At 38.5% G+C, this 16,504-nt stretch overlaps 1 protein-coding gene and 1 non-coding gene across 2 annotated transcripts; one reads left to right on the top strand and one right to left on the bottom strand.

Moving 5' to 3' along the window:
• Window positions 1-10,468: 10,468 nt before the first annotated feature.
• TRNAV-CAC lies at window positions 10,469-10,542 on the top strand. Its single transcript has one exon. It is a non-coding gene; the product is annotated as a tRNA-Val (tRNA).
• A 1,124-nt stretch (window positions 10,543-11,666) lies between these two features.
• On the bottom strand, window positions 11,667-15,433 carry LOC102718653 (G-type lectin S-receptor-like serine/threonine-protein kinase At2g19130). Its single transcript, XM_040524368.1, has 2 exons — window positions 15,250-15,433; window positions 11,667-14,012 (listed from the first exon to the last, which is right to left on the bottom strand). The coding sequence occupies exons 1-2, from the start codon at window positions 15,431-15,433 to the stop codon at window positions 11,749-11,751; spliced, it is 2,448 nt and encodes an 815-aa protein (XP_040380302.1). The 3' UTR covers window positions 11,667-11,748.
• Between the last annotated feature and the right edge of the window lie 1,071 nt (window positions 15,434-16,504).

The following is a 16,504-nucleotide window of genomic DNA, read 5'->3' as shown; positions in this document are numbered from 1 at the left end:
CTAATCACATCTTAATTAGGCTCAAAAGATTCGTCTTATGATTTTTCCCATGATTGTGTAATTAGTTTTAATGTTCATGTATGTTTAGTATTTTATTTAGATGTCTAAAGATTCGATGTGATGTTTTTGAAGAAAAAAATTGAAAACTAAACATGGCCTATATATGTGTGGTATCTCACTGTTAACTGCTTCTCAGCTTTGTCCATGCATAGTCCATAACCATCAGTGTGATTATGAATACTGTGGACAAAAGGAGTACTTGTGTGGATCTCACTGTCGTTTATTGTCCATATTTTTTTTAAAAAAAACATAGCTGAAGTGATTTGCGTTTATATGCATGCTCATGCTTCCCCTGTGCTTCTACATGCACATAAATTTTGTCTATATAAGCACCTCCAAGAAACTAGGGCTGGTATATCTTAAAATTAACGAAGTTACAATAGACGTATCTATGGAAACAAATAAGTCGTATATACACACATATATATTATTTAAAGAATAATTAGCTATGAATATGTGTATTTAATATGACTTAAATTTGCATGGGTAGGTGACCACTATGAGGAAACTAAGTGAGCTACTCTCAGTTCACTGTTGCAGTTTTGATATAGTACGCCGTTATAACCGTAAGTTAAGTGAGGCCACTCACAATGCTGTAAATAGCTAGGGAGAAGGAACAAAATTGTATAGACCTAGTCCACTTTTACTGTGCATATATCATGCGATCAGTAAATGTGAATTGCATAATTAGGGACCCACATATAATTAATACACTAGCAAGTGTGTTAATTCCACGGGAGTTATTTTCAGTTCCTAGTGAGATCTTTAGATGTTTTTCTTATCTATTTTTGGATAACTATTTGAGATATAGACAATGGAAACAACTAAACTAAATACTATGAAGTAAAAAATTTTACTTTAGAAAAATTAGAGATAAACTTGTATAAAGAACTTTATTTACAAAATACAAACTTAAAAAACGTGCCAGCGAAAACACAAAATCCACCAACAAAACAAAAAACAACGGGGCATATTGGTAAGGAATATTAGCAGAGAGCTCAAATTAACCTGGGTGTTTGGTCAGCGGTCACAATTAGTTGTCTCATCGTGACATCGTGCCATACCTGTTCTTTTAAGTCAGGTAAGTTTTAATTAGCCGAGATACACGTAAATTAACTCGTTTGTAGGTATATTTAAAATAATTTTTCTTACCTTAGCTTCACACATCAATCATAAAAGAAATACATTATCGTCTGACAATCTTAACTTTTAGATGTTCGACCGTTTGTCTTATTTAAAACATTTATTTAAATATGTAAAATTATAAGTCATGCTAAAATATCTTTAGTAATAAAATGAATGATCAAAACCCAAAAGTCAACTATATTAAAGAAAATGGAAAGAGTAGCAACCTTAAACAAGTTGACGTATCTCGGCCCAATCGAACAATACAGACGTATAGGTCTGAATCTACTGTTTGGTGTGGCACCCGCTTTCCTTGGTAACACACATGCGTATGTATTCATACCATTTGTGTAACAACAGTGCCATAATTGTAGGGTTTGGATTTACCCCAAGTGATACCCTACCGATCAATATAGCTAATTTCTATCATATGTTGGAAATTAAGACTTGTTGGCTAAGGCCTGTGTGCCTTATGGAAGAGATTGACGATGTAAAATATTTTTGCTTTCTAGATAAATATAGAAATTAAAAGTTTGTTTTAGTACATCATTGGTCAAATCAAATTTTAAGCATTTTACTACCTATATAGTTTCTTCATGATAGACACGTTATCATAGTATCATAATTTTGTTTCTTTTGTGAATATATTAAGATAAATATCACCGATCATTAATGTTATTCGCCCTAAATATAAGAATTTTAGGCACCGGTACTAAGAAAGACGGTGAAATTATTAAATGAGTAAATGTTGCGATTGGTTAAGAAAAGATAGTAGATGAAAACTTTAGTAATGAGAGTACGTGGTTGGTTAAAAAGAGAACTCAACATTATATTTTGAAACAAAATTTGAAGTGCTAACCATGGTATATTTTGAGGCATATAAGGAGTAAGTATTTTTGTAGAGAAAGACATGGTAAAAAAGTAACTAGTACCCTACATTTTATTATAAAAAGCGAAGAATACCCTAAATACCTCTTATTAAATGATAAGTTTGGGAGCAAGAAGGATAGTTGAGAATAAAATAGGACGGAATTTTAATAAAAAATAATCATTGAGATAATCATTATTATCGTTTACCAATATACTTGTTATACAAGAAGGATTAAGTAGTAGAAATACTCAAGTAGTAGAAATACACGTATTCTAGAAAAAATATTTTTTGAGAACAAGAACAAAAATATTATAAAGTAGCACAAGCAACACTACGATTAATAATAAAAAAAAAGACCCAAAGGCATGAGGAGGAGAAGATACTCCCAAATCCGCATTCCATCCATCTCCCGTACTCCAGGCTGATGAGAGCGCGCATCTCGAGGAGACGCAGCCAGGCCCGCACATATACCCACGTTGCGTCAAATCAGGGGCGCTGCAGGTCCGGCTGTGATTTAACAGGGTATGATCCACCACCGTACGTAGGTGAATGAATTCACTCCACTTTGCGCCCAGCGTCCGCGTCGGAAGCCGTGCTCACGTATAACCCATGTGGAGCCAGATCAGTATGGGTCCGTTTAGTTTGGAAAAATTTTGGAAAAAATGTCACGTTAAATGTTTGACCGGGTGTCGGAAGGGGTTTTCGAATACGAATAAAAAACGAATTTCACGGCTAGCCTGAAAACCGCGAGACGAATTTTTTGAGCCTAATTAATTCGTCATTAGCACATGTTAGTTATTGTAACACTTATGACTAATTATGTACTAATTAGACTCAAAAGATTCATCTCAATATTTCTTCCGTAACAGTGCAATTAGTTTTTTGGTTTATCTATGTTTAATGTTTTATTTAGATGTCTAAAGATTTGAGGTGATGTTTTTGAAAAAAAAAATTGGAAACTAAATAAGGCCTATATATAGCTGAGGATGGATGATAAAAATGTGTTTGGGAGGTAATCTATTTTGTCCATTATAAATACATAGTATGTCTTTATCAGCCAAAGATGAGTTTATTTTTTCCTGGACTATTCTCGGTTTTGCTCACCCGGTTTTCAAACCACTAGACCCGTATTTATTTTGCAAAAGTTGTTTATATAGAAGTTGATTATCTTATATTTTTATAATAGATTTATAACTTTGAAGTGGTTCATTTTATCATTGAATAAAGTATATGGTCAGTCCTTAAACTTGTGGTGTGGTACCACTTAAGTCCATAAACTTAGAAAATGCACGTCTAGATCGACGATCTCGTTTTAATGTACAACCCCGGGTCCAATCCGCACTTGCCCGCATCTAACCGCCAGTGTGGCATGCCACGTAGCAATACATTTGCATCTGCCCCCTATGTAAAATGTAGTAGGCACTGTGTCGTATTGTAGCATATCAGAACCCTAAAATTCCCAAATCGGCTAGGATTTGGACGATAGTCGGTGGCGAGGTCATGGCAGAACGTGGCCTAGTGCGGCGTCAAGGGCGTAGAGACGGCCTAGTGGGGCGGCGAGGTCGTGGAGGGAGACGGCCAACTGCACGACATGCCCCATGGCTTCTAGCTCAGCCTCCTCTTGCAGTCGACAGAAGAATGTACAAGTGTTGTTGATCCTCTGCCCATTATGCAAGGAACCCCTAGAAAAAAAAACTTAACTAGAGTTTATCAATTTGTACCATATACGTATCCTCTCAATTTAAATTTAGCACCCATAGTAGCCTAAACCTATTTTAAAGTATAAAAAATAAATGAGTGATACCCATTTATTTCGCTCTAGCCCCGCCAAGCCGTTATGGTTTATAATAGGCGCATAAATAAGACGATTACACAGGAGTACAATCGTGCTCAATGAAAGTTAGGGGTTGTTTGGTTGCTAAATTTTTTTCCAAAAACATCACATCAAATCTTTAGACATCTAAATAAAGCATTAAATATATATAAACATTAAAACTAATTACACAGTTATGGAAGAAATAATGAGACGAATCTTTTGAGTCTAATTAGGAGGTGATTAGCCATAAGTGCTACAGTAACCAACATGTGCTAATGATGGATTAATTAGACTCAAAAGATTTGTCTCATGGTTTCCAGGCGGAATCTAAAATTTGTTTTGTAATTAGACTAAGTTTAACATTTCAAATGTATGTTTAAAGTTTTGATGTGATGTTTTTCAAACTAAACAACCCCTTAGACGGATATATATAGTGAAGCCGCATGGATGCGGCCGGCCAGGCCAGAGGACGATGCAAATGCGTTTGGGGAGGGCGCATTGATTGATTAGACAGTGGCAAGAGCATATGCTGATCTGAAGAATGGGGTGGATATGATGCAGGTCAGGCGGCCAGTCGATCAGCAGAGTGTCTCTCCCTCCCAGGCTTTGCACGATGAATGATGGATCATCCCATCTGCGTCACTTGACCATTCCTTGTTGGAGCGATCACGTACTGTACCTACGTACGTTTCGTTTCGTCGCCGGTGTGTACTGTACGAGTACATTGCAAGCAAGCCCCCCGTTTCTTTCGTCCTTTCGCATGCAGGGGAGTAATGGCGCCTGGACAGGGAACAAGGCAGACCGGACCGGACCAGACCCCGCCCCGGCCCCTACCAGCAAAATCCCATTCATGCAGCCTTTTCATTGCGTCAACTCTGTCAAATCCTCGTCTCTTCAATTCACACGCACAGACATGTCACATGCATGGTTATATTTACAAATAAGAAATAATTTATAAATATATATATATATATGTGTATTTTTAATGATCTAAAATAAAAAAAACTAAAATTGAAAAATAAATTTCGATAAACAAACACAAAAATCAACTCTAATTTCAAGGATGAAAATTTAAATTTTAGCCTATAAACATAAGCAAAAGAAGAAAAAATATGGTTGACAGAGTAGTGACCCGGGGAGAAACTAAGGACCGCAGAAGATTACAATGAGACACACCCACCGAGAGAGACTGGCTAGGGTGAGAATTAAGAAGATTACAAGGAGGATAAGATTTACTCCTACTAGCATCGTCCGCAGAGAGGCACGAGGATATTTAGGCAGCAGGATGCATGCATGCACGGCGTTGCACTAACCCTTGTATCACCGTCGCTAAGCTCGGGCGCATGCAGCAGCTAGCACAGCAGCTGCAAGTAGGGCTCAAAACGGAGCGGATAGTTTCCGTTCGCTCTGGAAAAAAACGGATATAGAGGTAGCTCGGAGCAGATATATTTTGGATAATTCGAATACGGTATAACAGTTTTCGACAAATACGGATATTCCGATGGATATCCGCAGATTGTAATGAGCGGATATCCGCGAACGCCTAAAATCAGTTCAGTCCGCTTGATTCCAGGTTTGGCCCATCAAGGCATCAATCAATTTACTACAAATTGCTTTTGTGCTATTAGACTATTAGACTATCAGTATTTGTTGAACTCATTATATGCTATGGGGTGGACTTATGTCACTTATCTGTTACCCATAAAACTAAATGTAACGTGTTTAATCTATGATGAGGCCTAAATTGACCACTATCTCGATTAAGTTAGCTATACATATGTGGTGTTATTTGTCTTTACAAACGGTTTCACTGGTTTGTATGTTCCGAGAACTATTTGTTTTCGTATTCGTGTTCGACTGCATCCGATCCTTATTCGTATTCGACATAATTCGTATTTGTTTCCGTATCCGAGATATTCTTATCCGTTTCCGTATCCACCTAAAAATATAAAAACAAATACTGTACTTATATTATCCGTCTATATTCACTCCGTTTCTGTTTTCAGCCTAGCTGCAAGGTCGAGCGTTTGGCTATCGTGATCGATCGATGATCGACATGATGCCAGTGAGAGTACTCACGCACGTACTTTTGCGCCTGACTCCATCCACGTGTTCCTGTCTACTACTAGTAGCTAGCTTGGCGACAGCCTTATATATTTTAGTTTATAACAGAGGGTAGGTGAAAAATTATATGATTTGTAATATCTATTTAATAATATATTATATAAATGATAAGATTAACTGCTATAAATTTAAAATTTTCATGTAAAAATTTAGGATGATGAACTTATATATAGAAATACATTATTTAAATAATTCAAAAAATATACACACATACTAAGAATAATCTAACTAAAAGAACGCAGCCTAAATCTACTTGCATTGGCATTGAGCCAGGAGAGGAGCTCCATGGACTGTGTAGTGACAGTTAATCACCTGAATTATTCATCTATTAATCAGAGGGAGCAAGAGCACTGCCGGCACATGTTCGGTACTGATCGGTTCATCAGGAGGAGGAGTACATGGACGACAGTCGTAATAATGCAGATAGTAACGCAGCAGTTTGGTCGATCACTCACAGAAGCTAATTAAACGTACGTACCTACTGTTTTTTTCTGGCGACTGCAGCAGCATAATCGATCATGTCTAATGTGTACATGCATCTGCATGACTGCGCTATCGCCATACAGCAGGAGCAGAGAAGCACATGAATTTATACTTACTCACACCTGCATGCAAGTCCTTGCGTTGTTAATTGCAGGATATATATACTCCTTATCGTTCCATTGATTAATTAATGTGAGCTCGAGCTATCAGCCTATCAGGCTCAATCAGTACTGCTTCTTGTTGCTAATGCTACATCCCCAACTGATCATCTAAATTTAGACATCTATATCTTTATTTGGATGATCATCGAAAATAATTTCATCTTTCATATCTCTTTGTACTCCAGCGGATCATCTCTCCATATTTCTTTGGAGAATGGAGAGAAAACATCCAAATATAGAATTTCTCTCTCCAAATATGGATGACATCCAAAAATAGAGGATGTGATGGATGTTCTGCTAGTGCTCAACTTTACCTCTCATCCTCTTTTTTCAGGATGAGATAGATGAACCGTTGGGGATGCTCTAAGTTTTAGGGGCCTTCCGGCCAGTCAGTCGCAAAGGAGTAGTCGCATCTTTTCGCTCTCTCGATGAAAAGACTATACGATACATTTACAAATGAAATAACAATTTATAAATAAAACACACACACATATATATATATATATGTGTGTGTGTTTTTAGCGATTTAAAAGGCAAGACGGAAAAATAAACTGTAATAGAAACCCAAATTAATTTTAAATTTAAGATAAAATTTTAAATTTTGGTTTATAAGTACGAGTAAAGCGAAAAGATGGAGCTCCAGCGGTCAGGCCTTCGGTGACATGGGCACATTAATGGCATCGCGCGTGCTCTTGCATGGAGCGCGCGTGCGGGAGGTAGACGAAGACGACAGAGGGGTGGGCATGGGCTGATGGGCCTGGTTGGGAGTAAGCATGACCCTGATGGGCTGATTGGCCCATGGGTCACATGCGCCTATGCTGCGTTTGGGCCGAGAAGCCCAGATGGAGCAAAAGATTTATATCGATTTAGAAAATGCTCCAGAGATTATTTTGGTTCTACAAAAAAAATGGAATGCTTTTGTGCAGATGCAAAATAATTCATACGAGCGTCTTCAAGTCATGCGTGCCCTTCAGATTTTTTTTAGGAAAATAAAATTACTTTAGAAATTCTACGTAGAACTTAAAACTAATTTCAGATGCCGATCTCGTTTGCATAAGCTAAGCTAGCTAGGGGGAATTTGGGAGTAGGGACCGTGGATATATATTGGGCTAGCTCGACTCGGCTTAATATTATTGGATAATGATAATGAGCTAGCTTGGCTCGACTCGGCTCAATATTATCCAGACGAGCTAGAAGGTTGACACGCGTGTAAGGAGAAAATTCTCGGGTGAGACGCGCGAGTTGCGATCCTAGGGATCGAACTCGCATGGGCTGCTCATGTGCTCGCGTGGCTAGTCATCCAAGCAATGCTCGGTTCTCACTCGTTTGTTAGGTTATTTATCTCGTGAGCCAGCAATGGGGATGGACGAAAGAGTGGGATGTGTGGAGAGGGTGGAGACCGATGAGGAAAGTGGAGACAACTGACAGGTACTAGCGCCGCAAGACCTTGCAACGGCCGGTGACAACCAATGCTGGGGGTAGAAGGCAAAGTTGGCATAGTGCGAGATGGCGAGACGAGGTGGCAAAGATCGAGATGGGGCAGCATTGGGGAGTAATTAGGGAAAGGATTGATGCCCTCTTAGTCTTGTGCCATGGTTAGAATGTACTCCCTCTGATTTTAAATAATTATCACTAACCAATGATAATTAACTGAAGACTAAGTGGATATATCTATACTCCTAAAAAAAATAGTGGCGATGAATCAGCCACCTACCCCACGACCAAAGAAAAAATATGGTAATTATTTTTTCCCCATATTTTCTTGTTTTTCTCAAAGAAAAAATATGTAAAATCTGTATATCAAATCACTTTTATTAATTTTAGTTTGATGACATGTTACTAATTTTTAAAATAAAATCTCGTTGCAACGCTAGTATTTGTTTTAGAAATGATTAGGAAAAGGTTAGCAGAAAATATGGGCCAGATGGTTGATGGGCCTAGTTGGGCTGAAATACAATCCTCAATCCTAGAGTGTTGGCTTTTCTATGGCTCATTTGGGTCACGAGCCAGTTTGAGCTAAACCCCTAGCTTTGAGCCCAATTAGCAAACCTCAACGAGCCATGCCAAGCTAATCTGAGTTGATCATGAGCTGAACGAGGCAACGAGCTAAACAGTAATGAGTTTTCTATCATAACCCTACGTGCATCCAGGACGGTGTCGACACGAGGCCGATGATAACAGAGGTGGCGCATGCCCTCGAAAGGGCTAAGTTGACTTGACGCCGGCGCCAATATACCTTGATGCTAGAGATGGCGACAGGACACATGACCCGAGATTTGATGGGTCGATTAAGTGTATTGTAAATAGGTATTTAATCGGATAAATACTTTCATCCAACGAGCTCTTAGGGGCTTGGCTCAAGCTCAGTTCAACTCGCGAGCTTGACCTGAGTATATGATATAATATATTTTGATGATATTTTTATAAAAGTAATAACTTTAAGTCAATCATATTAAATAAATTATAAATATATAATACAACACATATTAGTTTATAAATTTATTATTAATCTATTGTCTCATTAAATAAAAAATAATATATATAGCTAAGCTCACAAGAAGCTCGAGCTCAGTTTAAGAAAGCTCGCAAACTTTGTATCAGGATCAGGGAACCGAGCTCAAATTGAGCCTGAGACGAGTTAAGCCCGATCAGCTCATGAGTTTTGAGCTTTTTTAACGGCCGTAGTTGCAAGTGCCACGTAGACTAAAACTAGGGTAGGTTTGGTTGAAGGACGTGAAGTGAACGGTTTGAAGAGTTCTAAGATGAATAGTAATGGTCCAAATTTTAGAGACAAATTTAGACTTTGTAAAGTCGAGGGACGTAATTAAACGAATCTCAGTTTTTATCACTAAGACAACTAGCTAGATTGCTCGTGCTAATATTATCTTAGCAAAACTTTTTGTGGATGAGTTCATTTTTATTGTCCGCATGGTCAATGAGATATATCGAGGGAGGAAAAAAAAAATCAAACTGCCCAATTCAACACAGTTATGATGGCGTTTTCTGCTGGGTTTGAAGAAAAAAGGAGGCCATTTTGCTGTCTCAAAATGCTTGATTGGATCACTTAAACCACGAAATTATTTAAAATTGTTCTGTTTACTCCCTAATAAAATTTCTCTTTTTTATTTCTCTCTATATATTTTTTATTGTATCAGACGATTTGTAGAGGTATAGATAACAGCATTATCAAATTAAAAAATATTTACATGACTATTTGTTCGAACTTTAAAATCTTGATGATTAATAAATCTATTTTTTAAGTGATTCCAACTTATGTAAACAATGGTGAAAATTCCAAAGAAGTTAAGACATACTAAGGTTGCGTTCGGTAAGGAGGTGATAAGTTAACTTACCCAGAGTGAAAAACATAATAATATATTAGTATATGATTAATTAACTATTAATTATTAAAAAATATAAATAGATTAATATAATTTTTAAAACAACTTTTCTAAAAAAAATTTTTGCAAAAAAATATACCTTTTAGCAATTCGGGAAACGTTCGCGTGGAAAACGAGGGGGCTAACTTACGGCCGGGGGCGAACGCGACCTAAGTTGTAATACATCTATTATCATGCTATCAAATCTTTGGTGCAAATATGACCTGTACACAGAGGGAAAAAAATCAAAATGGCATTAGTAGTAAAGTGCATTGTTCTCAATAATTTAGAGTGTAGAATGTGGTAAAAGCTAAACTGTTGAATGCTTCGATGAAATAGTCTGAGAGCAAAATACATTTTGTCCTGAAAAAAACTCTAAATGATAGCCAGCTGAAGTCAAACTGTGAGGACCAGTCAAAAAGGTTTTGTAGTAACGACTAAACAACATGTCTGGGTGGTGTAGTCGGTTATCACGCTAGTCTCACACACTAGAGGTCCCCAGTTCGAACCTGGGCTCAGACAAATTTATATATATTTTTTACATGTCTGGGTAGCTGCATTTTTACTCTTTTAGTCTCTTTCTCTGTTTTTGAAAGATGAACAAATATTTTTACCAGTTAAAATTAAAATGATGTAGCTGCATTTTTGCTCTTTTAGTCTCTTTCTCTGTTTTTTAAAGATGGACAAATAGATATGGAGCTGCATTGCTCTGGAGTTTCTTTCTTTTACCAGTTGAAGTGAAATTATGTAGCTGCATTGCTCTTTTAGTCTCTTTCTCGGTTTTGTTTCTTTAAAGATGAAGAAATAGACAGGTGGCTGCATTGCTCTGTTAGTTTCTTTCTCTCTTTTTTTAAATAAGAATTATTTAATGTAGCTGTATTGCTCTTTTAGTCTATTTCTTTTTTTGTTTTTTTAAATGAACGATTTACCGTGCTACATTTCTTTATTTTAGCAAAATAAAAGGTGAAAAAAGGGCAGCGATATGCAGCTATTGCATTCTGCATTCCCCTTTCTTTTTTTAAGCACTTGAAGTGAAATCATGAACAAATAGATATGTAGCTGCATTGCTCTTTTAGCCTATTTTTCCTTTTCGTTTTCAGAAAATGAACGATTTAGCGTGCTACATTCATCTTTTAGAAAAATGAAAATGAAATAGTGAGAAAAGGTAGGTAGAATGCTACATTGCTCTTTTAGTCTTTTTTTAATTAAAAAAAAGTGAACTATAAAGATAATATACTGAATCTTCAATTCAATAGTGGAAAAGGAAGACATTGCACGCTCTAGTACAAATATAAGCACATTTCTAGTATTTCGATTTATATATATTGCAGGCATCTTTATTTTCTATTCAGCTACATTGCTTTTTTTTTTTGCCGGGATGGCCAGAAGTTGACCACCCAATTTCATTAAGATTAGAATTCACACGTTACAAGGGTTTGGGAAATTTCCCAAAAACCCAGAAAAGAAAAGATCAGGAAGCTGTTAAAGGAACAGCAAACAAATCGAGTAGAGAAAGTTCAGGGACACCCTCAGCCTATCCCTTCAGGTACTCTGACGAAGCCTGCGGCTGTCCAAACTGAAACCTCCTCTTTAATTTTACAAAAGATAAAACGGTGAACGTAAACATGATATATTGAACCGCCAAATCAATACTCGAAACATAATATATTTCACAGTCCAGTCATACCAATATAACATTGTGTTTCCATGTATGTTCATCGCTATTGCCTACTCACTTACAGAAATCTCAGCATGGTCTGCACTTTCTGCAAGAACATGGAGATATCTTGGAATGGGAGGAATACCAACATCCACAAACCCTTCTAAAATCTGAACAATTTCACCCATCGACGGCCTGGAGCTTTCTGCGTCCTGAACACACCAGCATGCAACCTTACAAGCCCTCTCAAGCTCCTCCAAGTCTATTTCATCCACCGATTCAGGGTCCAAAAATAGCAGCAGATCACCTTCTAGAAGTTTCTTCGCTGTTAGTACCGGGAAGAACATGCTTGCACCGGCCTGTTCACCTTTCTCGACATTTCTCCTTTGTGATATGATCTCAAAAAGCAGCATGCCGTAGCTAAATACATCTGCTTTCGATGTTATGGCCATGCCACTTATCCACTCAGGTGCAAGGTATCCTATGGTGCCTCTCATTGATGTGAGCACCCTGCTGAAATCTCGACCCAGGAGTTTTGCCAGCCCAAAATCTGCGACTTTGGGAACAAACGACGCATCGAGCAGTATATTTTCTGGCTTGATGTCACAGTGAATGATGCAATCTCTGCACTTCTCATGTAGATAGGCTAACCCCTTGGCGACTCCTACGGCAATTTGGTATCTTCTGCTCCAGCTCAAACCTCCAGCATTTTTCGCAAACAAATGGTGATCCAGGGAACCGTTTTGCATATGTTCATAGACGAGCAAACGCTGCACACCATGGGAGCAGAAGCCCAGCAACCGGACCAAGTTGATGTGGTGGATGGTTCCGATGGTGCTCATTTCTGCTCGGAATTGCTTCTCACCCTGACGAAGGCCTTCCAACTTCTTGACTGCCACAACAGTTTTATCCGGTAGAACCCCCTTAAACACAGAGCCAAATGATCCTGACCCCAGTTTCTCTGAGAAGCCCTTTGTTATAAGCTGCAAATCACTGTACTTGAAGGTGGCTAAACGGCCATCAGCTGTACTAGGTAGCACTGCCTGCATAGCTCTCTTCCTGAGGAAACATATACAAGCAGTGACTCCACAAGCCAGAGCGACGAGCCCACCAACGATGATGGAAACCACTCGCCATTTCTTGATCTTTGAGTCAGGCAACTCAGACGCAGCCAGCCTGATAAAAATGCTGTCACCAGAGCCATCAAGGCTGTCTTGAAGATTCACCAGATCAGTGTACCACAGCAAGCAGGTGCCATTGTAAGAGTATGCCGAGCACGAGCAGTTGTCTAGGCAAGCAGCCTTGCAGTCACCAACACTCTCAGCAGGCACACCACGTGACCAATCAGGCAGCCGCACATTGTTCATCATGTAAAACTTGTCCTCCCTTGTCTTCTTCGGTGCCGAGCTGTTGCTGCGACACTGCAGATCCACGTTTCTCACACAACCTTTAGCATAATTCCCTGAGATCCAGCTGCTTGGGCTCTGCTCATGGAAGCCCTTGAGGCAGCTACAGGGAGGGAGAGCACTCTCTGCGCACCTGCTGAACAGACCACACATCGAGTACACGGCACACTTAGCCTTAGGCTGGAGGAAGAAGAGCATCCACTCCTTCCTATCCTCCATCCAGACCGTCGACCTTGTCTGGCCAGATGCGTCAATGGTGAGACGGAAGAAGATGCTGTCGTCCTTGATCGTGACCATGAAGTAGGCCTCCCTGTCATTGTCCACATACTGGAATGTGTACATGGAATTCGATATCATTGGTGTCATCTCTGGAATGCCACTGAAAGCACCGGTGTTTCGGTCATACTTCCCACCGGTGAAGTAGGGTATGGAGTTGTTCCACAGGAAGACATACTGACTATTGTCGCCGGGGTCCATCTCGACGGAGAAGAGGCCCGGGGATGGGTCATAGTGGTTTCTCCACGACACAAGTCGTGTGCTTGCACCCGTAGCCTTGTTCCAGCCAATCTTCATGTTGGGAAGCTGTGTGTCAGTGAGGTGGTCGAAGCTTTGCCACAGCACATGTGAGGCGTTAGACGCATCTGAAAGCACAAGGTTACCCGTGTTAAGTAGCACAGCAACCGTAGTCATGGCCTCCTTGCTGGAATTATTAACATGGGGCAAGGTGGCATTGTGGACATTATTGCTCGACCAGACTACTGATTTAGACTGGTTAAGCAAGATCAAGGCGCCATCTTGAGAGATGGTGAGCTGGGACTCATCTGGGTTGGAGATTGGTGCCTCTCTGTTTGCTATCCACACGGCAGTCTGGATGGAGACCTTGTTGTACCAAATTGCTATATACCAGTTGCTAAGAGGTCCACCAGCTGCATGCTCATGAAAAATTGAAAACTATGATTCAGTCCATAGTCTGTTTGAATGTGTGGGATTCCTCATACATGTGCAATATTCTTAAACCATTTTATAGTGCCATTTACTGTTACTGTTACTGGTGTTCAGATCAAATATTTAGGTAGTTTCGAAATTGTGCAATGTATTAACCAGATATTCGTGTACTTAGAGTTGGAAGCATAACCATATTAAGAAACTTTTAGTGTCAAACTACAACAAATGAAACGAATTGTGTTGAGCATAGTCCCATCACTTGTAACAGTTGAGGTTGAGGACCATGTACCGTAAATATGTGCTGATAACAAGTTTAAGGCAAACAATACTAGACCAGATTGCAGCAAATATGTGTTGCAATGCTTTCAAAAGTCAAAACCATGTCATGGGATTGAACTGGTTAGCCCTTCACTAAGTTTCATAAACAACTTTCATATAAACATTTTTAGCCAAAAATATATCATTTACTAGTTTGAAAAATATGCACACGGAAAAATAGGGAGAGATTAGCCCGGTGAGCCTCCTGCGAACGCGCCCTATGTGCTTCACTTCCAGCGCATACGATGGATGATTTTTATTTCTCATTCAGTGCCCTTTTTCAATGGTCTCGTTCATAGAAATTTTGTATTTTTATCTATGGAGTATGGAGTCATAAATGAGGTCATGGTAAATCCACGAATTTTATTTAATTAGATTTTTTTCTTATACGAAAGGAATAAACATTGGAATTCATGATTATTTCATGATTCCTATTTCCAAGAAAACCTATCTTATAAGGGAAAAATGAAAAAAATAACCCCTTGCTCTCTATTGCATGGTGTACGAACAAAAATAGGACTAGATTAAAAGGTTTCATTGGAACGGCTTATTAGTAGTTAAAAATACTTTACGGATAAACTTTTTTCATACATGCTTTTAGTAATCTAAAAGTAAATGCAGACAAAACTATAATGAAAAACCACTGAAATTACCTCCGAAATCAAGTTTTTAAATTTAAATTTTTGCTTATGATTGAAATCGTACTCAAGCAATTCACGGTTGGTTTAGTCTAAATTTATCTTTCTCATGATTTTAGTTTTGACAATGATTTGGTAGGGCGCCAAAAGAAAGAAAACAGTAATTAATTAAGATCCTTCGCGTAATCGAAGAACATCTTACGATTGAAAAAAACAGATGAATCAACTAATTCACAAACGCTTAACTAGTTAGTTAATTAGCTACCTGGCCGGTAGAATCCTAAGGCGAACTTGTCACCCTGGGACACCAACTTCTGGTTGCCGGAGAGCGGCCGGCTCGCCGTGATCGTGTCGGCAGCATCAGCTGTGCGTCGCGAGAGGGATCCATGGAGCAGAAGAAACAGCAGGAGCGCAGCCCAAGAAGAAGCATCAGGCGTGGTCGCCATGGACCTTGCTTCTGAAGAAATTCCACCGAGGAACAAATGCCCCTAGTTTTGTAGTATTTCGGTCCACCGATCTCGGAGTAAATTTATTACTGCCATGAGCATTTATTGATTTATATGACCAAAAAAAAACATTTTACTTCTGCAGGTTAGAGAGAACACTCGTCTGACTTGACCGTAATATATGGTCGTTAGTTTTTTCTTTTTTCCCTTTTCAAAGCTTGAATTAATCAAAGTTCTAGATTTTCTAATTCTCCCACGTTGATGGTCGGGAAAGTGACTTCACTGTCCATTCAGTTTTGCATCCGAATTCTTTGGTCAGTGCCAGAAATGCAACGGGCTTCGAACGCTACCATCGAAACAGTTCGCCACACGACTTGAATGTCACGTCCTCTTCTTTTTTTCGCGTTCTGTTTTTTTCGTTTAATTGCGAAAATTCATGTTGTGTTTATTCGCCTAAAATAGATAAATGAAAATTTCACAATTGAAAGGATTTAAAATTTTCAAAATAAATTAATTATGCCACTATTTTATTTTTTATTTGTTAATCGGACTTATTCGATACTCCTTCCATTTTTTATATGATGTCATTTACTTTTTGAATCCATGTTTGACCGTTTATCTTATTCGAAAATTTTATTCAAATATACAAAATTATAAGTCATACTTAAAATTTTTATAATAATAAATCAAATTATAACAAAATAATTAATAATTATATATATATATATATATATATATATTTTAAATAACACGAACGATCAAACGTGAACATAAAAGTCAATAACATCATAAAAAAACTAGAGGGAGTATTTTGGAAGTGGAGATCACTTTCTATTCGAATCCTATGGATTTATCCAATCTCCTAAAGCCCTACAAAGTTACTAAATATTCCATTTATGCAACTTTTCCGAGAAATTAGTTGCCCTTCCCTTCTTTTTTTTTTCGCGTTCTCTCTTCCTCGTTCCTTCTTCTTCGGGAGGCAGGCTAGGCTAAGCGAACGCTGCTTCCCTGTTTCGATTATATGTTTCTTTTCCTGTTCCTGCCAGGTGCCATCGCTTTATTCATCAACTT

Source organism: Oryza brachyantha, chromosome 5 (genome assembly GCF_000231095.2).
Source record: "Oryza brachyantha chromosome 5, ObraRS2, whole genome shotgun sequence".
Lineage (NCBI taxonomy): Eukaryota > Viridiplantae > Streptophyta > Magnoliopsida > Poales > Poaceae > Oryza > Oryza brachyantha.
This window is presented reverse-complemented; position numbering and strand designations above follow the sequence as displayed.

Excerpts from the sequence above, each read along its gene's own strand:
- LOC102718653 (XM_040524368.1), bottom strand. The coding sequence starts at position 15,433 with ATGGCGACCACGCCTGATGCTTCTTCTTGGGCTGCGCTCCTGCTGTTT. Across the intron at positions 14,013-15,249 it reads AGGATTCTACCGGCCAGGTA|CTGGTGGACCTCTTAGCAAC; the intron begins GCTAATTAACTA and ends ATGAGCATGCAG.